This window comes from Carcharhinus amblyrhynchos, chromosome 9 (assembly GCF_965287045.1).
Source record: "Carcharhinus amblyrhynchos chromosome 9, sCarAmb.v2.hapA, whole genome shotgun sequence".
Lineage (NCBI taxonomy): Eukaryota > Metazoa > Chordata > Chondrichthyes > Carcharhiniformes > Carcharhinidae > Carcharhinus > Carcharhinus amblyrhynchos.
The window spans coordinates 30,013,005-30,040,918 of record NC_137332.1 but is presented as its reverse complement, the minus strand read 5'-3'; the positions used below and the strand labels follow the sequence as shown (position 1 = coordinate 30,040,918).

The following is a 27,914-nucleotide window of genomic DNA, read 5'->3' as shown; positions in this document are numbered from 1 at the left end:
TACGTTTGGTCATTTCAGTCTTTTACCTCTTTATTGTCCATCTGCCTAAACCTTACTTTACTTCTAAGCTATGTGCTGTAAAATTTATTTTACCTTCACCACAACGTAAGTTTGAATCCACCAGCATATCTTGACTTAAGCTCTACGTAAGGTGTAAGTAAATACAGTTCACTCCTGCCTCAAAACATTGGGCGGCACGGTGGCACAGTGGTTAGCATTGCTGCCTCACATCACCAGAGACCCAGGTTTGATTCCAGGCTTGGGTCACTATCTGCAAAAATCTGCACCTTCTCCTCAAATCTGCGTGGATTTCCTCCAGATGCTCCGGTCTCCTCCCACAGTCCAAAAGATGTGCTGGTTAGGTGCATTGGCTGTGCTAAATTCTCCCTCAGGTGCCGCATTGCTTTTTCTTTTTGACTGTTTCCTTCAACGTAACTATATTGTGAGCAGTATAGACTTGCTATGCTTCATTATTGGTGACTAGGAAATTTTTACAGTAACTTCATTGCAGTGTTGATGTAAGCCTACTTGTGACACTAATAAACTAACTTTAAAATTTATACCTAGAACTGAGAAAATTGAACCATTTTCTGCTGTCACAATAATTTCCCACATGTGTATTACCAGTTGCTGGGGGCTGGTCTTTCTCTCTGGATATAAAAATCAGGACATCATTAATGAGTCCTTGTGTACGTTGGTAAAAGTTCGATATGTAACTAGCATTAAAAAACTTCCTCACTGACTGTTATACTATGCTCGTAATATTAAAATACACTCCTGTTTCGCCTGACACCCGTGTGTGAAACACCATAGAATTGGTAGTAGAACAGTGTTTTAAATCAGTGCTCCATTCCAAGTATTATGGAGAAGTGAACTGGCTCAAAAGATTCATTGCTGCTTTTTGTGCATTGTTGTGATGCAGCAAGATGCCATTCCTATTCCACACAACCATTCCTCTTCACATAGATAAATCACACCTCAGCTCACTTCATTACAAACAGTGAACCATTACATTCACTGAAGGACATTAAGATCCCCACGCAGAACACAAGCAATTGTATTTGGGGTGGTGAGGGGAGGAGGAGAATGGCACTCACAGACCTGCAGCTCGTGAAAGGAAAAAAAAATACTGAAGATGTTACTTCAAAAACAATTAAAATAAATGGTTAGAGATAATATTTAACAGTGATAATAGACAATAAACAACATTGTTCAAATATACTTTCAAGTTGTGGAATTTGTACATTTAGTTTTAACATCAATGACTATATATGATATATATTAGGAATATTACACTACACATTGGGCAGGATTTAATACAGCCCTTTGCAGCAGAAGCCATGGCAGCCAAGCCCACGTAACTGTGGTGGAGGCCCACCGTCAGCTTCCTAGCACAAGCAGCAAAACCTCCCCTGAATAAGTCAGATGCCAGACTGGGCTGGTGCAGAATTCCTGGCTGCTGGTGATGGGATGGGTTCCTCAGTGAGCCAATGGCACTGATTATCCCTCAGCCCACTGCAATTTAATGATTGCACAATGATTAATTCGGGGCCGTGAGGCTTCCCCACACTTTTGAAAAGCTGCCCAGCAACAAACCCGGTCTGGTTTTGCAGGCCAAATTCTGTGCTGTCCCTCATAGTCAGGCAATCAGTGATCGATTGGGGGACTTGGGCACTGGGCACAGGGTTAGGGTGATAGCAACTTTTGGCCCTTTCCCTGGAGTCCACATCCTACCTTCTCTCACCTTTGATCTGGGGTGTCACAATGTCCTTGGACCTCTGTCAGGCACATTGTTGCCGACTGCTGGTTTGAGTGGCTGCTGGTGTCTGATGATCGAATAGCCTTGGTGAGCAGAACGGGTGACCGCAATCACAGGGAAGGCCTTATTGCCTGGAGAGCTCTTGTTTCCGTTGGACCTCTCTGACGGAACTGATTGGGGGTTCTCTGCTGTTCTCCAAGTAGTGGGTGAGAACCCCTTTGACCTGACAGAATTCCGTCCACTGTCTGTCAGTGTCACTTGGTCGCCTGTCGGCAAGTTTTTTTCCCCACAATTTCTGTGTCAAATAAGGACTTAAATATTTACTTACAATGGAAAATATCTCTATAAGCCTGTAACTGATGGTGCAATCTGGCCTCTTAGTTTCTATAAATGTCTCAAAATATATCCTTCATTATTTTAAAATCCACCATCTTTTTCTCAATAAATGAAATTCTTACTTTTGGAAATAAAGGGTGGAACTTCTGGCCCACTCCTGTGTCATGCTATTCCGCTGAAAATCAATGGACTTTTGGGCCAAATCTCCTGTGGTGGGTCCCGCCTTGATGGGGCTGGAAAATCCCAGCCAAAATCCAAATAATTACAAAATTCATAATGGCACCTTCCAATACATCCACTGAACTGGAACTCGGAAGGTTTCTGCCTCACTCAAAAACCTGCCTGAACTGTGACATTTTAAGTGGAATTATGATTACATTTAGGTTTATTTAGTGGTCATAAGTAGGACTACATTAACACTGCAATGCAGTTACTGTGAAAATCCCCCACTTGCCACACTCCAGTGCCTGTCCATGTACACTGAGGGAGAATTGAGCATGGCCAATGCACCCAACCAGCACATCTTTCTGACTGAGAGAGGAAATCAGAGTACCTGGAGGAAACCCATGCAGACACGGGGAGGCTCCACACAGACAGTGACCCCAGGAATCGAGCCCAGTCCCTGGCATTATGAGGCAGCAGTGCCAACCACTGTGCCACCATGCTGCCCCTATTATGCTTCTTGAGTACATGCAGGGTAATTTGCCTGGATGCATCGGTACTAGTTCTCTAAGGAATACGTTTTTTTCTCCAGCTTCTGGTAGATTTTGCTTTAGAGATTTTCGAAGCATTTTATAACCTGGGAGACAAATCTCTAAGGCTTTACTGAGACATAAGCCTTAGTGTTTTTTTGTGTGTCTTTCAGCTATGTGAAAGGAAAATAAAATGAGTGTTCTAATTACATACCTGTTGAAACCTTTGAGTGGAATTCTCCCATGTCTCTATTAGTGGATCAATGGCAGGCAGCGGGAGAGGGGAGAGAATTCGGCAGGAATTCCCAGGACAGTAAAAAAAATCATTCTGTCTAAAGTAAGGTCACTTAAACCTAACAAACTTGCTGGGAAACTGAGACAATCAAATTGGCTGCCCATGAGACACCCAATCTAAATTCTTCTTTCCATTCAAGTCACAAAATATGATATAATTAGATCATTTCAAATACAATGTTATTTTGAAAATTACAGCGAAAATTAGAAGTGACCCTTTTTTTCCTCTCATACATCTCTTGGTCTCTCTTTGCCTGATCCCAGTTTCTCTCCCTCTCTCTTACTTTTTCAAACTGATGTGTCAGAAAGTGGTGTAGCTGCTTCAACTTCAATACAACACAAGGATACATAAATCTCAATGAAGAAATTGTTCTTAACCGGACCTAATTTTGCATCGTGTCGACAACTGGTCTTTGGTCATCTGGATATGGCATTCACACAAAATCAACACCACACTTAAAAAGTCCACCCAAGCAGAATTTCTTTATGTTAATAGTCTCTTCTTTCAGAATCACAACCAAATGGTGCATTCCAAGAGCTTCGGCAGGTTAGCAATATTAAGGCCAATGAACTCCAAATTTTGTGCAATGTATAGCTAAAGCTACCTGCTATTTGTCCAGCTGAGCTATCTACCTCACTGAGTTTCAGGGTGTACTCTTCTCTAATTCTGTCACGGAATGTCAGCAAAGCCAACTTTGTTGCTCATCCCTAATTGCACTTGAGGAGGAGCTGAAGAGAAATGTGAAGAATCCAAACCTCAAAGGACTGCTAGGAACCTGGTTCACGTTTCATAGAATCATAGAAGCCTACAGTGCAGAAGGCGGCCATTCGGCCCATCAAGTCTGCACCGACCACAATCCCACCCAGGCCCTATCCCCCTAACCCCATGCATTCACCCTAGCTAGCCCCCTGACAATAAGGTGCAATTTAGCATGGCCAATCCACCTAACCCGCACATCTTTGGACTGCATGAGGAAACCGGAGCACCTGGAGGAAACCAATGCAAACACGGGGGAGAAGGTGCAAACTCCACACAGTCACCCAAGCCAGGAATTGAACCCGGGTCCCTGGCACTCTGAGGCAACAGTGCTAACCACTGTGCCATTGTGCCACAATGTTGCTAATTCTGATACAGAACATTGATGCCATTCCAATCTTTCATTTGAAGCCAGCTTATCTATGAGCCAACTGGACATCTGAAGAAGGGATGCGGGCTCTGGACTTCTACTGGGGAGTAAGTGAATATCTAGCCTGATTTCCTAGGAGGAATGACAGAGTGATAGCCTGCCAAACTGACTGCAGAGAGAAGATAGAATAAGAGCCCAACAGAAGAAAATATCTGTGCATCTTCTGAAGCCATTGAGCCTCTTGAAAGAAAGTAATTAATTCAGTCTTTTGGAATCAATTATCTTTCCATGAATAGGTTTTGGGAACTTTATAAGATCTTCAGTTGGGCTCATTGCTGTAAGTTGATGGCTTCCGCTGAGGGCTTAAACAGACAAACTGAATGGGTTAACAGTACAGTTTGAGACCTCCTCTGGATGCATATTTTTATGGTATGTGGGAGGAGAAGACACAGAGAAGATATATCCACATCTCCTCTTGTCAGAATTTCTTGCAGCATAAAGGAGTCTTCATTCTACAATCCGCCACGCCTTGGCCTGACCAGAAATTTCAGAGCCTTCATAATTAAGATTAAAATAGCCGTCAGGGACATTGAAATAGTTGCATGTTTAGATCAAAATGACTCAGTCTCACTCCAAATGAGTGAGATTTAACAACTTGCCAATGAGGATGGTGACAAAATTAGAATTGAGTCTTGTTAAGTTCTCATACATAAAACATTTTGGGCACTCAATGTCCTTAGAAAATTAAAATGGCTGCCGAAGGAAATTTAATCTTACTCAACCACATTGTTGATCAAAAGTTACTTGAGGTAGAGGCTCGGTTTGACTGGGGACAGTGCTTTTACAATGAGAATATATTTATTCAATAACCAGCTACTCCTCAGAGGAATATGCTTCTTAATTGGTACAGGGCATCAATCTGATCTCCTAAATAAACATAGCCAACTCTCTTCTCCTGGGATTGATGCGACTGTATTTCAGCCCGTTAATTAAACATCTCATTAAGTGGCTTCTAAAAACTTGCCAAATTTCACCGATAGGAACAATTTCCCAAGAAACTGTACTTACTTCAAAGGAATTATTGCTCAGTAGTTCTAGGGCACAGTCAATGTACAGGAGTGATTTAGACATCATGGGCAGGTTCTTTACATAAGTCAAGAGATTCTGCATTTCAACACTGCCTGAAGAACTGGTGGAGTGTTAGACAGTATAGTCATTTATATTTACTGTAAATTAGCAGGTGTGTTGTAATTGTCTATATCTGCATAAATTATCCAACTGCAAATAAATTTGACCAAAGAATGTTAGAGGAACAGGGCCACTCAGCCCACCAAACTTGCTGACGCATGATGTCTTTCTAAACTAAAGACCTTTTGCCTCTATGCAGTCTGGATCCCACTATTCCCTGCATATTCATTTTTTTGTCAAGATGCCTCTTAAACGTTACTATTGTATCTGTTTTTACCACCTCCTCTGGCAATGCATTCCAGGCACTTACCACCCTCTGTGTAAAAAAAACTTGCCTCTCTCATCTCCCTTAAACAATCCACCCTTTTACTTTAAACCTATGTCTTCTAATAATTGAAATTTATACTCCAGGAAAATGACTCTGACTATTCATTCTATCCATGCCTCTCACAATTTTGTAAGCTTCAATCAGGTCGCCCCCTCAGTCTCTGATGTTCAAGTGAAAACAAACCAAGTTTTTCCAATCTCTTTTCTTTTCATAGCTAGTGCCCTCCAAACCAGGCAAAATTTTGGTAAACTTTTTCTGTACCCTCTCCAAAGCCTCCACATTCTTCTGGTAATGTGGCAACCAGAACTGTATGCAATATACACAGAACAAAGAAAATTAAAGCGTAGGAACAGGCCTTTTGGCCCTCCAAGCCTGCACCGGCCATGCTGCCCGACTTAACTAAAATCCCCTACCCTACTGAGGACCATGCCCCTCTATTCCCACCCGATTCATGTATTTGTCAAAACGCCTCTTAAAAGTCACTATCGTATCTGCTCCCACTACCTCCCCTAGCAGCGAGTTCCAGGCACCCATCACTCTGTGTAAAAAACCTGCCTCGTACATCTCCTTCAAACCTTGTCCCTCACACCTTAAACCCATTCCCCTAGAAATTGACTTTTTCACCCTGGGAAAAAGCTTCTGATTATCCACTCTGTCCATACCCCTCATAATCTTGTAGACTTCTATCAGGTTGACCTTCAACCTCCATTGTTCCAGTGAGAACAAACCAAGTTTCTCCAACCTCTCCTCATAGTTAATGCCCTCCATACCAGGCAACATCCTGGTAAATCTTTTCTGTACCCTCCCCAAAGCCTCCACATCCTTCTGATGGTGTGGTGACCAGAATTGAACACTATATTCCAAGTGCAGCCTAACTAAGGCTCTATAAAGCTGCAACATGACTTGCCAATTTTTAAACCCAGTGCCCCGGCCGATGAAGACAAGCATGCTGTATGCCTTCTTGACTACCTTCTCAAACTGCATTGCTACTTTCAGTGACCTGTGTATCTATACACCCAGATCCCTCTGCCTATCAATACTCTTAAGTGTTCTGCCATTTACTGTATACTTCCTATCTGTATTAGACCTTCCAAAATGCATTACCTCAATTATCCAGATTAAACTCCATTTGCCACCTCTCTGCCCAAGTCGCCAGCCGATTTATATCCGGCTTATCCTCTGATGATCCTCATTACTATCCGCAAATCCACCAATCTTTGTCTTGTCAACAAGCTTACTAATCAAACCAGCTACATTTTCCTCCAAATCATTTATATATTTATATATTACAAACAGCAAAGGTCCCAGCACTGATCCCTGAGGAACACCACTTGTCAGAGCCCTCCATTCAGAAATGCACTCTTCCACTGCTACCCCTGGCTCCATGCATAGATTCCCTCTCCTGTCCTTAAGTGGACCAACCCTCGCCCTGGCTACCCTCTTGCTCCTTATATATGTTGGACTATCCACATACCGTTTAAAGGAGCCCTCCTGGATGCTCCTTACAAACTCTGCCCCATCCACCTCCCTGGCACTAAGTGAGTCCCAGTCAATATAGGGGAAGTTAAAATCTCCCACCACAACAACTCTGTTACTTTTACACCTTGCCAAAATCTACCCACATATCTGTTCCTCTATCTCTCGCTGGCAGTTGGGTGGCCTATAGTAAACTCCCAACATTGTGACTGCACCCTTCCTATTGCTGAGCTCTACCCATATTGCCTCACTGTATGAGCCCTCCGAGGTGTCCTCCCGGAGAACAGCTGTGATATTCTCCTTAACCAGCAGTGCAACTTCCCCACCCCTTTTACATGCCTCTCTATCCCACCTGAAACATCTGTATCCTGCAATGTTAAGCTGCCAATCCTGTCCTTCCCTTAACCAAGTCTCTGTAACGGCAACAACATCATAATTCCAAGTACTAACCCATGCTCTAAGTTCATCTATCTTACTTGTTACACCTCACATTGAAACAAATGCACTTCAGTTCACCAGCCCCTCTTTGATTAGCAACCACACTCTGCCTGCTCTTTCTCTATGTCTTACTGGCTCTACTCTCTGGTTCCCCTTCAGCTAATTCACATTTGCTTTGGTTCTCACCCCCTGCCAAACTAGTTAAATCCTTCCGTGTGACACTAGCAAATCTCCTAACCAGAATATTTATGCTCTTCCAGTTTAGAAGCAACTCATCCTTCTTGCACAGGTCCCACCTGCTCTGAAAGAAAGCCCAATGGTCCAGATACCTGAAACCCTCTCTCTTACACCAGCTGTTTAGCCACATGTTGAGTTGCACTATCTTCCTCTTCCTAGCCTCACTAGCATGTGGCACAGGGAGTAATCCTGAGATTACAATCCTAGAGGTCCTGCTTTTTAACTTTGTAGCTAACTCCCCAAACATCTGCTGCAGGACCTCAACACTCTTCCTACCTATGTTTTTGGTACCGATATGTACCACGACCTCTGGCTGTTCACCCTCTTCCTTCAGAATGCTTTCTGCTTGTTCAGAGACATCCTGAACCCTGGCACCAGGGAGGCAACATACCATCCTGGAGTCACTTTCATGTCCACAGAAAGGCCTATCTTCACCCCTAACAATGTATTCAAAATATGGCTTATCTAAATTTCTATGCATCTGCAACATGACTTCCCAGTTTTTATATTCTATGCCCTGACTGATGAAGGCATGTGCCTCTTGATCACCTTACACACTTGTGTTGACACTTTCAGGGAACTGTATGCCGAGATCCCTCTCTATGTCAATGCTTTTAAGGATTCTGCCATTTACTGTATACTTCCCTTCTGCATTACGCCTTCCAAAATGCATCACCCTGCATTTATCTGGATTAAATTCCACCTGCCATTTCTCCGCCCAAGTTTCCAGCCTATCTATATCCTGCTGTATCCTCTGGCAATCCTCCTCACAATCCGCAGTTCTCCCAATCTTTCTGTCACCTGCAAAATTATTAATCAGACAACCTACATTCTCCTCCAAATCATTTATATATATTACAAAAAACATGGGTCCCAGCACTGGTCATAGATCTCCAGTCAGAGAAACATCCTTCAATCGCTACTCTCTGTCTTCAATGAAGTTTTGTATCCATTTTACCATCTCACCACGAATCCCAAGTGACTTCACTTTCTGTACTGGCCTGTCATGAGGGACCTTGTCAGATGCGTTGCTGAGGTTCATGTAGGCAATATCCACTACCTTGCCCTCATCAATTATCTTTGTTACTTCCTCAAAAAACTCTATCAAGTTTGTGACCAGTAATGCAACTCCCCTGCACAAAGCCATGCTGCCTATCACTAATAAGTTCATATTTTTCCAAATGTAAGTAACTCCTGTCTCTAAGAATCTTCTCCAATAACTTCCCCACCACTGATGTAAGGCTCACTGGCCTGTAATTTCCCGGAGTATCCCTGTTGCCCTTCTTAAACAAAAAAACAACACTGGCTATTCTCCAGTCCCCTCAAACCTCTCCTGTAACTAAAGCGGATACAAAGATTTCGCACATAGCCCCAGCAATTTCCTCCCTTGCTTCCCTCAGTATTCTGGGATAGATCCCATCAGGTTCTGGGGACTTATCAATTTTAATGCTTTTGAAAACACCCAACACTTCCTCCATTTTTACACTGAAATGCCCTAGAATATTTTAATATATCCCTCCCTAAACTCACCATCCACCATGACCTTCTCTTGTTAAACACCTCACGCACTTTCTCTGGCTCCTTTGTCCTTGAGTGGACCTGTTTCCCTAGCTACCCTCTTGCTCCTCATATACATATAAAATATCTTGGGATTTTCCTTAATCCTGCTCGCCAAAGACATTTCATGGCCCCTTTTAACCCTCCTAACTGCTTTTTTAAGTTCTTTCCTGCTTTCTTTATATTCTTCAAGGGTTATGTCTGCCGTCAGTTTCCTAAAGCTTATGTATACCTCCCTTTTTGACTAAGCTCACAATTCCTCGTCATCGAAGATTCCCGAATCTTGCCACCCTTATCCCTCATTTTCACAGGAATTTGCTGGTCCTGAACTCTAATCTACTGGCCTTTAAAGGACTCCCACATGACAGATGTAGATTTACCCTCAAACAGCCGCCCCCCAATCTAAATTCCCCAGATCCTGTCTAATATTGTTGTAGTTAACTTTCCCTCCATTTAGAACCAGGGCATCAGGAATCTCGTGATGGGTGTCTGCTAGTGGATCCCCGACATCACCCCACCTTGCATAGACCCCCAGCGAGCTGGTAAGATCGCATTCTATATTTCTCAGGCAGATTTAAAGCCTTTCAACCTGCACATCAGAAATCCAATTAAGCAATGTGAGGCACGGAAGAAAAAAATTCCATTATTACAGATTTATTGGGCCACTGAGTCCGCTTTTTCTAATTTGATAATCCATCTATTCTCTCCAACACACTTAAGGCATCATACCATTGATTTAAGGTGATTTCATGGCTGGTACCATTCTGAAGATTAGGCAACATGAAAGCTGGCGATTGTACCAGAATGTTGCTGACTTTGCTACCAATGAGAAGAGGAAAAACTGATTCATTTAAGCTGCTTCAAAAAATAAATGAAAGATCGACTCAACGTATCGTTAATGAAGTCAAGGCAATCGTAGCAATAATTATTGAAATTCATGCTTATTGTCTAATTAAAATAAGACAGCATGCTTGCATTTAACTCAAAATAATACACATTCTGTACAACAGCTGGCAATTAATTTGTATCATTTTCAATTATAGATTGTTTCCACCCCAGGAGGCTAACAGGAATGAAGCTTAACTCTGCTCTGAGGCAATCACAAATGTATGATTAGAAGGAGTTTAAAGGAGTGGATACACAAAGCAGTTAGTAACATGATGACGCAAATAATTTGCTGCCTTAATGTTCAAAGTAACTTTTAATCCATGAATTTGTGTCAATAACACTGTGCTCCGAGCACAGTCAGACTTTCATCTGCCAACTACACACATGTTGATGTCCTAATGCATATACTGATGCTGCAGCAAAATGAGATCACAGAAGAACCTATAGGATTATGAAACTACTCCATGAAGGTCCCACCAGACTGGAAATAGCAAACGTAACACCTCTACTCAAGATAGAAGGGAGACTGAAAGCAGACAACCACAGGCCAGTTAGCTGTCCTGAGGAAAGTGATGGAATCTATCATTATGGGAGTTATAATTGGGCACTTAGAAAATCCCACTGCAATCTGGAAGAGTCAATATGATTATGAGTAATGGTAATTGTGTTTGACTAATTCATCAGAACTATTTGAAGAAATAATAAGCAACATGGATAAAAGGGAAACTGTGGATGTGGTGTAGTTAGATTTCCAGAAGGCATTTGACATGGTGCCGCACCAAATGTTATGACAGAAAACAAGCCTGGTGGTGTAGGAGATAATGGGCCCTATTCTCCCATCTTGAAGCGCTAATTTTTTGGCATGTTGGGTTGGAAGATGCATGTGTTGGCCATTTCGCAGGATTCGCTGGGAACTGGCAGGAAGATCAGTTAAGCGATTTTAATCTATTTTTAATCTATTTCAAGTGTCATTATCACTCCGGTGGGCCTTAGAGTAGCTCCCCACTTTCAGGGAACTAGCAGAAGACCCACTGGAGTGAATGAGGGGGCATTTGGGGCCCCTCAGGGCTCAGGCAGCAGAGTGTAGTGCCCTGGGTATGGGCACCCTGGCAGTGCCAGCCTGTGCCCCCAGGCACTGCCCAAGGGGCAAAGTGCCCATGTCTAGGGGGCATCTTGGCACTGCCACTGGGCATGGGGCAGTGTCAAGGATGTGGGGTCTAAGGGGCAGTGCCAAAGGAGAGGGAGCTAGGGGTGGGTCATATTGTGGGCTGGGCCTAGGTGTAGTGCCAAGGGGTGAGGCATTGGGACAGGGCATATTGTGAGCAGGACCTAAGGGGCAGGGCCTAATGGCAGGGCCTAGGGGACATTGCCAGGGCTTACCGGGGCAGGGCCGAGGGGCAATAGTGGAGGTGGGAATACAGCTGCCTCTCAGCATTGGGATCGATCAGGGCTGGAGGAAGGCCAGTGTGATTGGACTGGGTTGGGAGAGGGGTCTGTCTCCCAGGGGGGTGTGCCTTCCGTGGAGGGGGCATCTGCCCTCTTGAGGGGGGATGGCGATCAGCCAGGGAATGGGAGTGGGTTTACTGGTGGGGGGGTTGGGAAGGAGATCGTCACTGCTTGTGGGGGGGGGGGAGCGGTTTGGACATTGCGGTACTCTGGGACGGAGGGGTGTGGAGGGAGGAGCTGGCCTAGGAATGGCCCAATCAGGCCTTGCGGGATGTGTCAGCACAGTACTGCAGGGTCCCAGCCTGGCCAGTGATCGAGCTGGCCAGCAAATAGGGAGAATGACAGATCGGGGCCACTGCGCATGTGCAGAGTTCCGGAACTGTCATGCTCTGGTGCGAATAGGCCCTGCCCCCTGAGCTTTTAATGATATTCACAATTGTGACCTCTGCATTGCACAGAGTACGGGAGATTCAAGTCTGAACTCCCACAGAAAAATCAACTGTGAATTACACCATTTTTCCTGTCAATTTTTTTTTGAGAGAATCGCTCCAACATTTCAAGTCTGTCTGACTCTTCTTCCGAGAGCTGGTAATTCAATAGTTATATATATCAGTTATAGCCATATTTCAAAAGAGCGCAGGAAATTTGTAATATCCAGGGGCAAATCAATAATGACCGTTCCTACATCTTAGATGCAGATTTTTCCACAGGATGTTGCAAAGTTCTCCCAGGACTTCGGGAGTGGATCTCTATGGAAGATACTCAAAGATCTTCTGCGTCTATCTATCCGATGGCCAAGTGTCTCGAAGAGTTTCTAGATCTATTGTGTCATTTTATAAGTCAGATCTCTAGGTTATTTTCTATTCCCCTTCCTCTTCTTCCCAAACAAAACAAAATCAGGGTGGGAAAAAGAATCTCAGGACTATTACACATATTCCCAAACAGGAAACAAACAAACAAAGTCTCACAGTGGATTAATAAATGAAGCTGAAAAGCTTTCAAAATAAAGATAAAAATAATGAGAAAATATTAATGTGTATGTTTATCAGCCTTTATTTACCAAGACATTGAAAGACAACAGTTTATTGTCAAGATTTCTGCATCAGTTTTCCTCAGCTTCTTCTAAATTACCCATGTTTTATGTATGACCTTCTTTGGAGCTGCTGTCACTATAACACTGTTCCACTGCTGGAAGTGGAGCAGTGAACCAGCTCATGCATGTAAATAAGGTTTCCACCACAGAACCAAAAGAAACATCACAATTGGGAACAGCAATAAAGAAATTCACAACCAACACTGCATAAACCAGTGTCATGGAACACAGGAACATAAGATTTAGGAGCAGGAGTAGGTTATTCAGCCTTTGAGCCTGCTCCCCGTTCGATACGATCATGACACATCTGACTGAGGTCTCAACTCCACTTTCCTCTCTGTTCCCCATCCCCCCCCTTCACTTTACCCTTTGTTACGTCCACACCCAGGCGAGGTTTCCCAATTTTGTTGATCCAGGTAAGACCCCTCGATTCCTCACTGTTTGGCTAGGAGACCCTTAAATTGTTAACAAACCCAGGTGAGGGAGGATGAACATAACATAATAAGAACATAAGAAATAGGAGCAGGAGTAGGCCATCTAGCCCCTCAAGCCTGCCCCGCCATTCAATAAGATCATGGCTGATCTGTCGTGGCTCAGTTCCACATTCCCACCCTCTCCCCATAACCCTTAATCCCCTTGCCTATCAAAAACCTATCAACCCGCGTCTTAAAAATATTGAGCGAGGCAGCCTCCACCACTTCAACGGGCAGAGAATTCCAGAGATTCACCACCCTTTGAGTGAAGAAGTTCCTCCTCAACTCCGTTCTAAACCGTCCCCCCTTTATCTTGAGGCTGTGCCCTCAAGTCCTACTGTCCTTTCTGAGCGGGAAGAGCCTCTCCACCTCTATCCTATCCATCCCATTCATCATCTTATACGTCTCAATGAGATCTCCCCTCATTCTTCTAAACTCTAACGAGTACAAGCCTAGTTTATTCAGCCTCTCCTCATAGTTCAACCCCCTCAACTCCGGAATCAGCCTAGTAAACCTCCTCTGCACTCCCTCCAAGGCCAAAATATCCTTGCGTAAGTGCGGCGACCAAAACTGCACACAGTACTCCAGCTGCAGCCTCACCAGTGCCCTATACAGCTGCAGCAAGACCTCCCTACTTTTATATTCAAACCTCCCTACTTTTATATTCAAAAGAAACATCACAATCGGGAACAGCAATAAAGAAATTCACAACCAACACAGCATAAACCAGTGTCATGGAACATAGGAACATAAGATTTAGGAGCAAGAGTAGGTTATTCAGCCTTTGAACCTGCTCTGTCTTTATTCAAACCTCTCTGAAGGTAGCAACAAGGTTTAATCCAGCAAGGTTCCCTTTCCCATGCTTACCTTTTCCAGGCCTAATATTTATGTTTCTAAAGGAGCCAATTTAACCATAGAACATAGAACGTTACAGCGCAGTACAGGCCTGTCGGCCCTCGACGTTGCGCCGACCTGTGAAACCAATCTAAAGCCCATTTAACGTACACTATTCCAATATCATCCACATGTTTATCCAATGAGCATTTAAATGCCCTTAATGTTGGCAAATCCTCTATTGTTGCAGGCAGGGCATTCCACACCCTTACTACTCTCTGAGTAAAGAACCTACCTCTGACATCTGTCCTATATCTATCACCCCTCAATTTAAAGCTATGTCCCCTCGTGCTAGCCATCTGCATCCAAGGAAAAAGGCTCTCACTGTCCACGCTATCTAATCCTCTGATCATCTTGTATGCCTCTAAAGTCACCTCTTAACCTTCTTCTCTCTAACGAAAACAGCCTCAAGTCCCTCAGCCTTTCCTCATAAGACCTTCCCACCATACCAGGCAACATCCTGGTAAATCTCTTCTGCACCCTTCTGGGGATAGAGTAAGTTTATTAACTAGGCAATTTGCAGTCTCCTTCAATGAAAATCAGCAACCAGCGATGCTGTAGCCATTGGGGTACCAACACCAGGACAGGTGAAGGCATATTGAAGCCAGGCTCTAAGGGAATGCACAAGAGCAAATTGTTGACTTGCGTATAGAACATGGATCTGCTGGTTTGGTGTGATTTGGGATGTTTGTTTTGCAGTTACTTTTACTTCAGCATTGTGACCCAGAGGACACTGTGATAATTAACAAGAGAGGCACAATAAGGTGTGGGTCTGTTGGTGAATGGGAATTTTTTTTTCAGTTTGCATGGGATGTGAGCATCGCAAGGCCAGCATTGGTTCTCCATCTATAATTGCCCTTGAAATGGCAGAGATGAGCAGTTTGAAATACTGCAGTCTGTGTGGAGTAGGTACAGAGAAATTGTGCTGTTAGGGTGTACCAGGATCTTGACCCAATGTCGCTAAAGGAACAGCAATATAAGTCCACATCAGAGTGGTGAGTTACATAGAGTGAAACTTGAAGATGGTGAAATTCCTGTGTATTTGCTGTCCTGTTTTTCTAGGTGGCAGAGATCGAAGGATTGGAAGATGCTGTCACAGAATGTTCATTAAGTTGCTGCAGTGCATCCTGTAGATGAAACACATTGCCACCACTGTGGCAGAGGGACTGAATGTATCAAGTGGCAGATGGTGTGTAGATTAAGTGGGCCACTTTGGCCTAGATGGTGTCAAGTCTCTTGAGTATTGTTGGAGGTACACTTATCCAGGCATGTGAAGAGCAATCAATAACATTCCTGTCTTGAGCCTTGTAAATGGGAGAGGGGCTTTGAGGAGTCAAGATGTGAGTTATTTAATAGAATTCCAAGCCTGTGACCTACTCTTGTAGCTACAGTATTTATACAGCTAGTCAAGTTCAGTTTCTGATCAATTATAATTCCGAAGATGATAGTGGAGGAGGAATTTGGTGTTTATTTGATGACAAGGACTTATGTGGTAATAATACATTTCTACTAACACTGCAATTACCCCTGGAAATCAATTAGCAAATAATCTGAAAATAGTTGGCAATCCCTTTAAAAGTATTGATAGGATATCCTTCTTTTTGCCCAATTTATTGTCAGCTGCACCAGGTTAAAACAGGCGATTAGCTGGATATGGGGTCAAAAATGAAATCAGTGTTATGCATTGACTGATGTGTCAATCTGCCCAATCTGCATATCTCCACCCCACTCACCTAGCATCCTCCCTATTGACTTCACTAAAATGACATCCAGTGCATCCTGCAGCAGATGTGTACAGGTATGGCACGGACACTTTGGGTGTAAAATGGCACCTGCAGAACTGAAAATATGGGCACTACAAATCCAAATTTGTTAACTTCCTTGTCAATCAAGTGGCTCAATTCAGATTCAGCTCCGGTATTTTAAATAAATGTAGTTACCATTTATTAAGCTGCTCACTTTTGGATTTTCACTATCACAGTAGTTTTGGGAGCAGCACGGTGGCACAAGTGTTTAGCAATGCTGTCTCACAGCGCCAGCGATCCAGGTTCGATTCCCAGCTTAGATCACTGTTTGTCTGGAGTTTGCATGTTCTCCCTGTGTCTGCTGTGGGTTTCCTCCAGGTGCTGCAGTTTGTTCCCACAGTCCAAAGATGTGTGGGTTAGATGGATTGGCCATGCTAAATTGCGCCTTAGCATCAGGGGGACTAGCTAGGGCAAATACATTGGATTATGGGGATAGGGCCTGGGTGGATTGTAGTCAGTATAGATGTTCTGCGCTGTAGTGATTCTACGAGTATTCCTCACTGCCCAGAAATGCCAATGCCTGATTGAACATGGCACGGTCTTCAATATACAAGTGGCACAAACAGACCACTGCCAGCAGCACCACTCAGCCATTCTGATGCTCAATAAATAATCTTATCCAGAGTGACAACTGCATTAGCAAACAGTAAGCAACTCTTCCTTCATTCATACCAAAGCCAGCAACAAGGCTAATCTAACCATTCTTATTATAATGAAAAAAAAACACTGAACTATGACCAGAAATATTGGACTTTAAATAAAACCTGAGTTTCTTTTTAACCGGACACACAGGCCAAAGGCTGAATCACTGCTGGGTAATTCTTGAATGGAAGCCTCACTCTGTTACCAAACAAGGTATTTCTTTCAAGCATCCTGAAGCTAAATGCCATCTCCAAAGGGACATAAGGGCCAGCTTATCAAGAGATTCCTTGCGTCATGCCTAGACTGATCTTTTTGGATTTGCCTTCCCACTTGAAATGGGTGAAAAGTCAGCTTAAAGCCACCCCAGATCGTCTATCGGTGTGTGCTCTATGAGAACAAGTGCTGCAAGTTTGACACAGAAGTAAAAGCCAGCAACGACATTCACAACACCCCTGCAATTAGCCATCTCTCTCTCTCTGAAAATGGAATTCAGCCCAGGCAGCAAAAGTCTACAACTGAAAAGGCATCTGGGAAGTTTCTCCACCAAACTACAGGACCCTGGAGTCACAAAACTGACCGCTCATCTGCTGAAGTCAACCCTTCTGGATTCTTCCATTGTAATGGTTGCAAAGTTCAGTCACTTACTTCTCATGAGTCCTTCCATCCATCCTTTTCAAAAAAAAATACCCACATACTTTGAATACAATTCTCTCTTCTAATATGGATGAATGAGTATGAACGTGTTTTACCATTTTCTTGCTTTTGGTAATTATCAGACTCACTCCAATTCGTGAAAGCCTGGTTAAACTGGCTTCTTTTCAAGATATGACTATTGGGTCTGGGGAGATGGTATCCATGAAAAGGATTCCCATTTAGATGAAAATTTGTTGTGACCAGCAGAGGGGGTTGAGTAAGGATAGGGAGCCAGTTCATCCCTCCTCAGCCAGGTTTGTAACAATTTGGGGGTATGGTGACAAACTGATCTCGCCTCAGTCAACAACTTTGGGGAACCTCGACTGAAGTGGATTATAACACCATATTCATTGGCAAATATAGTTCAGTGCTTATTAGAATCGAATTCTGGAAGAGAGGTTTGCATTTTGAGTTCACTGCTTTCAAGTCATAGAATCATAGAATCTACAGTGCAGAAGGATTTGGCCAATCGAACCCACACGGACCACCATCCCATCCAGGCCCTATCCCCATAACTCCATGCATTTATCCTAGCTACTCCCCCCGACACTAAGGGGGGATTTAGCATGGCCAATCCATTTAATCAGCACATCTTTGGACTGTGGGAGGAAACCGAAGCACCTGAAGGAAACCCATGCAGACATGGGGAAAATGTGCAAACTCCCCTCAGACAGTGACCTGAGCTGTCCCAAGTCCTTGGTACTGAGAGGCAGCAGTGCCAGCCACTGTGTTAATGTATCCCCCCCAAAAGTGGTTTTCTCTTGCTTGGTTCAATTTACAGCCAGGTTCTCCCCGGCATTTGTCTCTATTTAAGAAGACAGCCAGGAAATGCCATTTCCAAATGCCCTGTAGGATAAAAGAAAGAGAAATAGAAGCAGAATAGAGATTGAACTAAAAGGAAAAAGTGGGAAAAAATGAGTATAGGTGAGAAAATGAATAAAGAGGAAGAATCATAGAACCCTTATAGTGCAGAATGAGGCCATTCAGCCCATCAAGTCTGCACCAATTCACTGATAGAGCATCTTATTCAGGCCCTATCCTCATGTATTTACCCCATTCATCCCTCTAACTTGGGATACTAAGAAAGAATTTTATCATGGCAAATCCACCTAACCTGCGCATCTTTGGTCTGTGGGAGGAAACCAGGGCATCCAGAGGAAACCCTCACATAGGGAGAACGTGCAAACTCTTGACAGTCACCCAAGGCTGAAATTGAAGCTGGGCCCCTGGCGCTGCGAGGCAACAGTGCCAACCACTGTGCCACCATGCGAGAATTGGGAGGCAAAAGTAAAAATTTACAAAACAGAAGGTTGTCATTGAGCCATTCATATCTAAAACTTATCTCCCTACTCCACTCTCTCCCATAGCCATGTATATTTCAAAGCTAAAAATTATCCAATTTTCCCTTAAAAGCAACAATGGTGTCTGCTTCCATCACTCTCCATGCTAACACATTCCATCTCCAAATAAAATCTGTGGAATATTTTCTTTCAAACTTATCTGATCCTGTGGAAATAATTAAATATCAAGTTTTTCTTCAAAACTATATTTAAAACATAGGAACATAATTGAAGTAATTGGTAAAAAAGGATTGGCAAATAAAGGTTAGAAACCAAACTGCAAAGTCTCCTTTTGTAACACTATTAAAATGAAGCAAATCTTGGACAAGGTTACAAACCAGCATTTAGTAAAAATGCAAACAAGAGTCCTCTAGTTATGGAATCCATGTTTTGAATAATTCTGGCATAATTTAACAATATCAATGGTTTAAATTCCATCTTACCTGTTGTAGATGTCATCATCCTCACCACCCCAGCCCCAGTACTCATTAGGGAAGCCATTGATTTTTAAAAACTGCTCCTTGCTCAGTCCTGACACCCCACCAAAGTAGCCACTGTATGGCAACCTAACAGGAAAAAGACAGAAGGTTAGTGAGAAATGCCAACACTTGAGCAATGAGCTTCTACTTCTCAAAGCATCTTGATTTTTCCAAGTGACAGATTTGATTCTCAAGCTGTAAAATGATCTGCTCAACTTTTGGAAGCTTATCATCTGGCATTTTATGTGCACTTTAGTATTCATTTATTGCTTATTTCCTTCGCTCCCAGACACTGTGCAAATTCAACAAGTTCCTCAGATGAATGGAGCGGATGAAGGTCTGCCGCTCTTTGTGCAAATGCTGAAATGGCGTGAATTGACTGTCATATTACAGCTATTCGTAACTCATGATGCATCACTTCTTCAGCTGAGCTTACTGGTCAACTAGCATCTTAATAATAGCAAGTGCTGAAACTCGCCATTAATTTTCCAGCAAGATTTGGGTCATTCCATTTTCATTGAGTGGCAGTTCATGCCAACATAACTACAAAGAAAATCTCAGACTTCACTTGCCATACAGATTCCTGGATGAAGGGACTGTCTTGTGAGGAAAGTTTGAGCAGGGTGAGCCAGTATTCATTGGAGATCAGAATGAGAGGTGATCGTATGGAAGCATCTTAGATTCTTTGGTAGGTAGATGCAGAGGATGTTTCCTGTCAGGGGGAATCTAAGACTATGGGACACAGATTCAAAATAAAAGACCACCTATTTAAAAAGGAGATAAGGAGAAATTTCTTCTCTCAAAGGTTCAATAGTTTTTGGAATTCACTACAGAGGGCAGTGGAGACTGTGACATTGAATTTTTTAAAGGTTGAGTTGGACGGAATTTTGATAGACAAGATGTCTAAGACTATGAGGGTGGGGTGACAGGCATGCAAGTAGAGTCAAAGCCACAATCAGATCAGCCGTAATCTGCATGTGGCCTTAGGGAAGTGGCATGGAGGTACAGTGGTTAGCACTGCTGCTTCACAGCATTAGGGACCCAGGTTCGATTCCTGGCTTAGGACACTGTCTGTGCGGAGTCAGCACGTTCCCCCCATGCCAGCATCGGTTTCCTCCGAGTGCTCCGGTTTCCTCCCACAGTCCAAAAGATGTGCTGGTTAGGTGCATTGGCCATGCTAAATTCTCCCTCAGTGTACCCGAACAGGTGGCGGAGTGTGGCGACTAGGGAACATTCACAAGTAACTTCATTGCAGTGTTAATGTAAGCCTACTTGTGACACTAACAAGTAAACTTTAAACTTAACCTTTTGATTGATGGAACAGGTTCAATGAGCTGAATAGCCCTATTTCTTATGATCTTAGCATCATGAAGCATATTTGACAAGGTGCCATATTTGACAAGGTTATTACAGAAGGTCAGGGGGCATGGAGTTGGGGGTAGGGTGTTAGCGTGGATAGAAGATTGGCTGTCAAATAGGAGGCAGAGAGTGGGGGTCAATGGGTGCTATTCGGATTGGAGGTTGGTGACTAGTGGAGTGCCCCAGGGGTTGGTGCTGGGGCCTCAGCTATTCACCATTTATATAGATGATCTGGAGGAGAGAACCGAGTGTATGGTGTCGAAATTTGCTGTTGACACCAAGATTGGTGGAATGGCAAATTGTGTGGAGGGTGTGGAGAGTCTGCAGAAGGATCTAGATAGGCTGGGTGAATGGGCCAGGAACTGGCAAATGGAATTTAATGTTGGCAAATGTGAGGTTGTCCACTTTGGCAGGAATAATGGTAGGAAGGACTATTACTTACGTGGCAAAAAACTGCAGCAGGTGACAGTGCAGAGGGACCTCAGGGTCCTTGTGCATGAGTCGCAAAAACCCAGCCTGCAGGTGCAGCAGGTGGTCAGGAAGGCAAATGGGATGCTGGCCTTCATAGCGAGGGGGATTGAACATAAAAGTAGGGAGGTCTTGCTGCAGCTGTATACGGCACTGGTGAGGCCGCAGCTGGAGTACTGTGTGCAGTTTTGGTCGCCGCACTTACACAAGGATATTTTGGCCTTGGAGGGAGTGCAGAGGAGGTTTACTAGGCTGATACCGGAGTTGAGGGGGTTGAGCTATGAGGAGAGGCTGAATAAACTAGGCTTGTACTCGTTAGAGTTTAGAAGAATGAGGGGAGATCTCATTGAGACGTATAAGATGTTGAATAGGATGGATAGGATAGAGGTGGAGAGGCTCTTCCCGCTCAGAAAGGACAGTAGGACTAGAGGGCACAGCCTCAAGATAAAGGGGGGACGGTTTAGAACGGAGTTGAGGAGGAACTTCTTCGCTCAAAGGGTGGTGAATCTCTGGAATTCTCTGCCCGTTGAAGTGGTGGAGGCTGCCTCGCTCAATATTTTTACGACGCAGGTTGATAGGTTTTTGATAGGCAAGGGGATTAAGGGATATGGGGAGAGGGCGGGGATGTGGAACTGAGCCACGGCAGTTCAGCCATGATCTTATTGAATGGCGGGGCAGGTTCGAGGGGCTAGATGGCCTACTCCTGCTCCTATTTCTTATGTTCTTATGTTGTCAGAACTTATTGTTGGACTGGAAAATGACAGCAAATGTCACCAAATGGGACAAAATCATAGATATACAACATATATGTAAATAACTGTCTAAAATCAGCTTAAAAAATGAGAATGAAGTGACATATAGTTATAGGAAAGCTTTTTTTGCCTGATCAGCAGTGACTTCTCCATGCTCGAGGCTTATAACAATTAGTGTACTTCAAGTCATTGCCTTGTTTTGTCAAGCAAAGATAGAAGGAATTCATAGATTACGGTTGGATGCTTATCAAGAAGTGAACTCCATTCTGTTCATCAGAGACGATCACAAAACTCTGATGGTCTTTTTTTTTGTTAAATTCACAGGCTGTAATTCATCTCCATGTTTGACTCACTGCCAAGATAGTTGAGGATAGTGAGAATAAGATGAAATAGTATTTGCTAGCTGCACAGTGATTCAGCAAAAGTGGCCTGTGGGTATTATTGGGCAACTCACCTATTGTGGATTATGGAAAGGGATTGTTACAGGATTTTTGGTTGTTCTTTTGCCACAAAGCCAATTTTTAAAGGTGCTGAGGTGTTCACACCATTCTCTCTGGTGCATCTGTTTTTGATTCTGCTTTCACTTTTACTCACAATGGCATCTCTTCAAGGCAAAAATAAAGTGTAATCTGTCTATTGTTATTTTCTGCAATAGTAGCTTATGCAAGTCAAGCGTGAGTGTTTTCGCAGCTTGTACTATGCCTATGGGAAACAAACATACAGGCATATCTGGGATGTGCCATTCTGCCTACAGTGCATATTTAGCATACTTTAGCAACTTTAAGGTTATGTTGAGTGCATTGGCATCACAACTACCGTCTCATGACTTTATGAACTAGCCAAACTGCATTCAGTACTTCAAACAACATGAAAGATGTACTCCTAGACAAGCCTCTGCAATAATTTTGCATTTGAATATTCTTTTGAACAATTTCCGACAACACCCTGTACATATGAACCAGCAAATCTCAATCACTATGAATCAATCAGAGATGCACCCTTTACTTGCACTTTCATAGAATCCATACAGTGAAGAAGGAGGCCATTCGGCTCATCGAGTCTTACTGACCACAATTCCACCCAGATCCTATTCCCGCAAGCCCACATACTTTCCCTGTTAATCCCCTGACACTAGGGGCAATTTAGCTCAGCCAATCAACCTAACCCGCACATCTGTGGGTGGAACCAGAACACCCGGAGGAAACCTGCGCAGTCATGGGGAGAATGTGCAACTCCACACTGACAGTGACCAAAGGTTGGAATCAAACCCAGGTCCATGGAGCTGTGAGGCAGCAGTGCTAAGCACTGTGCTGCCTTCCTTTTCTTAGGCAGTACTTTTTAATAATGGTTGTGCTGATAGAGAAAACGGATGCCAGAGATAAGGAGTAAGTACACATTTTAATTGTGGACCGGTATTTTTTTATCTCAGTGCTCATGGTCTATGCCAATAGCTCACAACTAGAATTTGTCCATCCCTGACATATGATTTCCCATCCTATAGAAATAACGGTAAAGGAAGTAGCAATTCTTTGGGGGGTGCGGTGTGGGGGAAGGGTGGGAGGTGGGGGCAGTGTGGTGGGTTTGTGGCTGGCTGGGGTGGTGATCGGGGGGGTGGGGTGGTGGTGTGATCAGGATGGTTGGGGGGGGGTGAAGGAGGGGGGCAGTGTGGTGGGTTTGTGGCTGGCTGGGGTGGTGATCGGGGAGGCGGGGTGGTGTGTGTGTGTGTGTGTGTGTGTGTGTGTGTGTGTGTGTGTGTGTGTGTGTGTTGAATCGACTAGGACTGCGATCAGGGATGGGGGGGGTGCAGGGGCAGCGATCAGGGGAGTGGTTGATATCCATGGAGGATTGAGTCAATGTCCATGGAGGGGGAGGAGGGGTGACAGATCTCTCAGTACACTGTGTATGTTAACGCAAAGAACAAAGAATAAAGAACAATACAGCACAGGAACAGACCTTTTGGCCCTCCAAGCCTGCACCGATCATGTGTTCCTAACTAGACCATCCGTTTGTATCCCTCTATTCCCAGTTTGTTCATGTGGCTGTCTAGACAAGTCTTAAATGAACCCAGCGTGTCTGCCTCAACCACCTTGCTTGGTAGTGTATTCCAGGCCCCCAACGCCCTCTGTGTAAAAAACGTCCCCCGCATATCTGTATTGAACCTTGCCCCCCACCCCCCCTTATCTTGAACTTGTGACCCCTTGTGTTTGTCATTTTTGACCTGGGAAAAGCTTCCAACTGTTCACCCTATCTATGCCCTTCATAATTTTAAAACCTCTATTAGGTTGTCCCTCAACCACCATCTTTCCAGGGAGGACAACCCTAGTTTACTCAATCTCACCTCACAGCTACACAGTATGCTGGGAGATCGCGGCACCTGCACGATAGCGCCCCCTAAGCTCCACCCACTGGTGGGAATCATATGACAGCTCCTGTTTTGCACAGAGCGCCGTAATTTCCCATTACGTACCTTGCTGAAAAAACTGGCGAAAAAATCTACAGTTTTCTTACCCGGTTCGACACTTAGAATTATTGAGAGACATTTTCGCCTGGTGTTTGTGAACATTCAAAACCTGTGTAGGTTTAGAATGAAAATTTTGCAAAAAAGGCCGTAATATAAGGCTTTAAAGTGAAGATTCTTTTGTGTCTGTACATTTTGGTCTAATTATTTAACCTAGTCCCACATAAAGTCTAAATTTAATCTTGATGGGAGATTTAATAATAAATGAGCAAATTGAGAGAGAAAATTTTATCTGATTTAGTAATTTTAGTTTGTCTTAGAAAAAACTGCAAAAGTAAATCTAGAATATAGTCACTGTTGAAAAGAATACGTTGAGCAAGCCTGAAATAAAATAGAGCTCTAATCTTGTATGGGCAGAGCTTGGCATGGACAGAGGTTCTGCATGCATGGCTGAAGAAATAAAATAGGCAGATGGGAAAAACCTACACAAAAGACTGCTGGAGTTCACATGCAGACTTCATGGCTAACAACCTCAACAGGGAAGAGAGCAAAGGAAAGAACAGGGAGGAGGGTGGAAATAGCTATAGGGAACAAATAACACTCCAAAAAATCATCGAACCCTCACAGTACAGCAGGAGACCATTTGGCCCATCAAGTCTGCACCACCAATAATCCCTCCCAGGCCCTATCCCTGTAACCTCACATATTTTCACTGTTAATCTCCCTGACACTTAGGAGTCAATTTAGCATGGCCAATCAACCTAATGTGCATATCTTTGGTGTGTGGGAGGAAACCCACACAGACACATGGAGAATGTGCAAACTCCAAACAGTAACCCAAGGCTAGAATTGAACCTGGATCCCTGGCACTGTGAGGCAGCGGTGCTAACCACTGTACCACCAACTCACTCATGAGTGAATGCTGTATGCAACTGGTCAAAGCGTAAAAGACTGGAGAATACAACAGCGGCAACAGGAAGGTCGTCTCAAAATTATAGCCTGGTTTTTTCGTGATAAGGGCTTGAAGCAGAAGTGTTCAGAGACAGATTCAATGACAGGAAGTAAAACTGAACAAGTAAATTTTATTGCATTGTAGTGAAATATATCATCCTTTATACAATTAATTATGGTCCTGAACTGGTCTCAGGACTATGTAGTGTTTAATAAGGAAACAACCAAAGATGTTTCCAAAATTGACAAATTTCAGTGGCAGAATTCAGAGACTGGACATCATTGATGCATCCTTCAATACAATATATACCTAATTGACAGCTATTACTGTCAGTCACTAATCTCACTTGTGATTTTCCACAGTTCTAGTGAAAATATTTCAAGGCAATCAAGTGTAGATGTGACAACAGATGAGCATATTGACAGTAACAACAGATATCGTGTACCAGTTCCACAATTTTGTTTTACTTGTATGTTTAAAGTGAAAATATTAATTATACTTAAGAGGTTTACAGAAATTACTGTTTGAGGATCTTGTGGGCTCACGCCTCTAAGATAACTTGGTCACTGGGTTTCTCATCAGGAGGAATATGACAGATAAAGGAAAAGATCAGGCTGCTTTGTAAGGCTTAATCATAGAGACTTACAGCACAGAACATAAGAAATAGGAGCAGGAGTAGGCCATCTAGCCCCTCGAGCCTGCTCCGCCATTCAATAAGATCGTGGCTGATCTGAAGTGGATCAGTTCCACTTTCCCGCTTTCTCCCCATAACCCTTAATTCCCTTGTCTGTCAAAAACCTATCTACCCGTGACTTAAATATATTTAGTGAGGTAGCCTCCACCACTTCAATGGGCAGAGAATTCCAAAGATTCACCACCCTTTGAGTGAAGAAGTTCCTCCTCAACTCCGATCTAAACTGTCCCCCCCTTACCTTGAGGCTGTGCCCTCTAGTCCTGCTATCCTTTCTAAGCGGGAAGAATCTCTCTACCTCTACCCTATCCATCCCTTTCATTATCTTATACGTCTCTATAAGATCCCCCCTCATCCTTCTAAACTCCAACGAGTACAGACCCAGTCTATTTAATATCTCTTCATAGTCCAACCCCCTCATCTCCGGTATCAGCTTAGTGAACCTCCTCTGCACTCCCTCCAAGGCCAATATATCCTTGCGCAAGTGTGGCGATCAAAACTGCACACAGTACTCCAGCTGTGGCCTCACCCGTACCCTGTACAGTTGCAGCAAGACCTCCTTGCTTTTATATTCTATCCCCCTCGCTATAAAGGCCAGCATCCCATTTGCCTTCTTGATCACCTGCTGCACCTGCAGACTGGGTTTTTGCGACTCGTGCACAAGGACCCCCAGGTCCCTCTGCACCGTAGCATGCTGCAGCTTTTTGCCCTTTAAATAGTAATCCCTCCTACTATTATTTCTGCCAAAGTGGATAACCTCATACTTGCTAACATTATACTCCATCTGCCAGGTCCTCGCCCACTTGGTCAGCCTATCCAGATCCCTCTGCAGACTTTCCACACCCTCCACGCAATTTGCTTTACCACTCATCTTCGTGTCATCAGCAAATTTCGTCACCCGACACTCAGCCCCCTCCTCCAGATCATCTATATAAATGGTAAATAGCTGAGGCCCCAGCACCAATCCCTGCGGCACTCCACTAGTCACCAACCGCCAATCAGAATAGCACCCATTGATACCAACTCTCTGCTTCCTATTAGACAACCAATCCTCTATCCACGCTAACACCTTACCCCCAACTCCGTGCACCCTAACCTTCTGTAGCAACCTTTTACAGGGCACCTTATCAAACGCCTTTTGAAAATCTAGAAATACCACATCCACCGGTTCCCCTCTGTCTACCGCATGTCTACCACAGGAGGCACCTATCTGGCTTGTAGGATCTATGCTGGCTTTTTGGAAGTGTAGCCATGTTGAGTCCCACAACCCAACTTTGTTGTCTGTCTTTTATCGTCAAGTACCTGGCCAGCTCCCTTTTAAAATTATTTATGGAATCCATTTTCAGGCAGATTTCCAGATCATGACAACTCCCTTGGGAAAAAACTCCTTTTGTCAATGATACTAAGCATTTCCTTTGGGTCCTCCCACTCTGTAACCATAACCACGGCATTTTCTTTACAAACATAAGAACTAGGAGCAGGAGTAGGCAATTTAGCCCCTCAAGCCTGCTCCACCAACTAATATGATCATGGCTGATCTCATCTCAGCCTCAAATCCACTTGCCCATTCACCATAGCCTTCAAACCTTTACTAATTAAAAATCTGTCCAACTCTTCCTGAAATTTACTCAATGCCCCAGTATCCATCTCGCTCTGGGGTAGTGAACTGCACAGACACATGACACTTTGAGAGAAGCAATTTCTCTTTAACCCCGTTTTAAATCTGCCACCCATTATCCTAAAACTATGACCTCTTGTTCTAGATTGCCCTACAAGGGGAAACATCTGCTCCACGTCTATTTTGTCAATCCCCCTTATCATCTTGTACGCCTCAATTAGATCTCTTCTCATTCTTCAGTATCCAGGGCTTGGACCTAAACTGCCCAATCTCTCTTCTTAAGACAAACCCCTCATTTCTGGAATTAATCTACTGTAACAGCCTCCAACGCAACTACATCCCTCCTCAGGTAAGGGGATCTAAACGGTACACAATATCCTAAGTGCAGTCTCACTAATGCTTTGTATAGCCGCAGCAAAACTTCATTACTT

General features: G+C 43.8%; 1 protein-coding gene across 1 annotated transcript in view; it reads right to left on the bottom strand.

Annotated features, from left to right (window-relative positions):
* Positions 1-27,914, bottom strand: part of b4galt2 (UDP-Gal:betaGlcNAc beta 1,4- galactosyltransferase, polypeptide 2) — a 394,076-nt gene that overhangs the window by 59,596 nt on the left and 306,566 nt on the right. Inside the window, exon 5 of the mRNA XM_080195385.1 lies at positions 19,150-19,272. Coding sequence (XP_080051511.1) covers positions 19,150-19,272 — 123 coding nt within the window. The remainder of the gene's footprint in view (positions 1-19,149; positions 19,273-27,914) is intronic.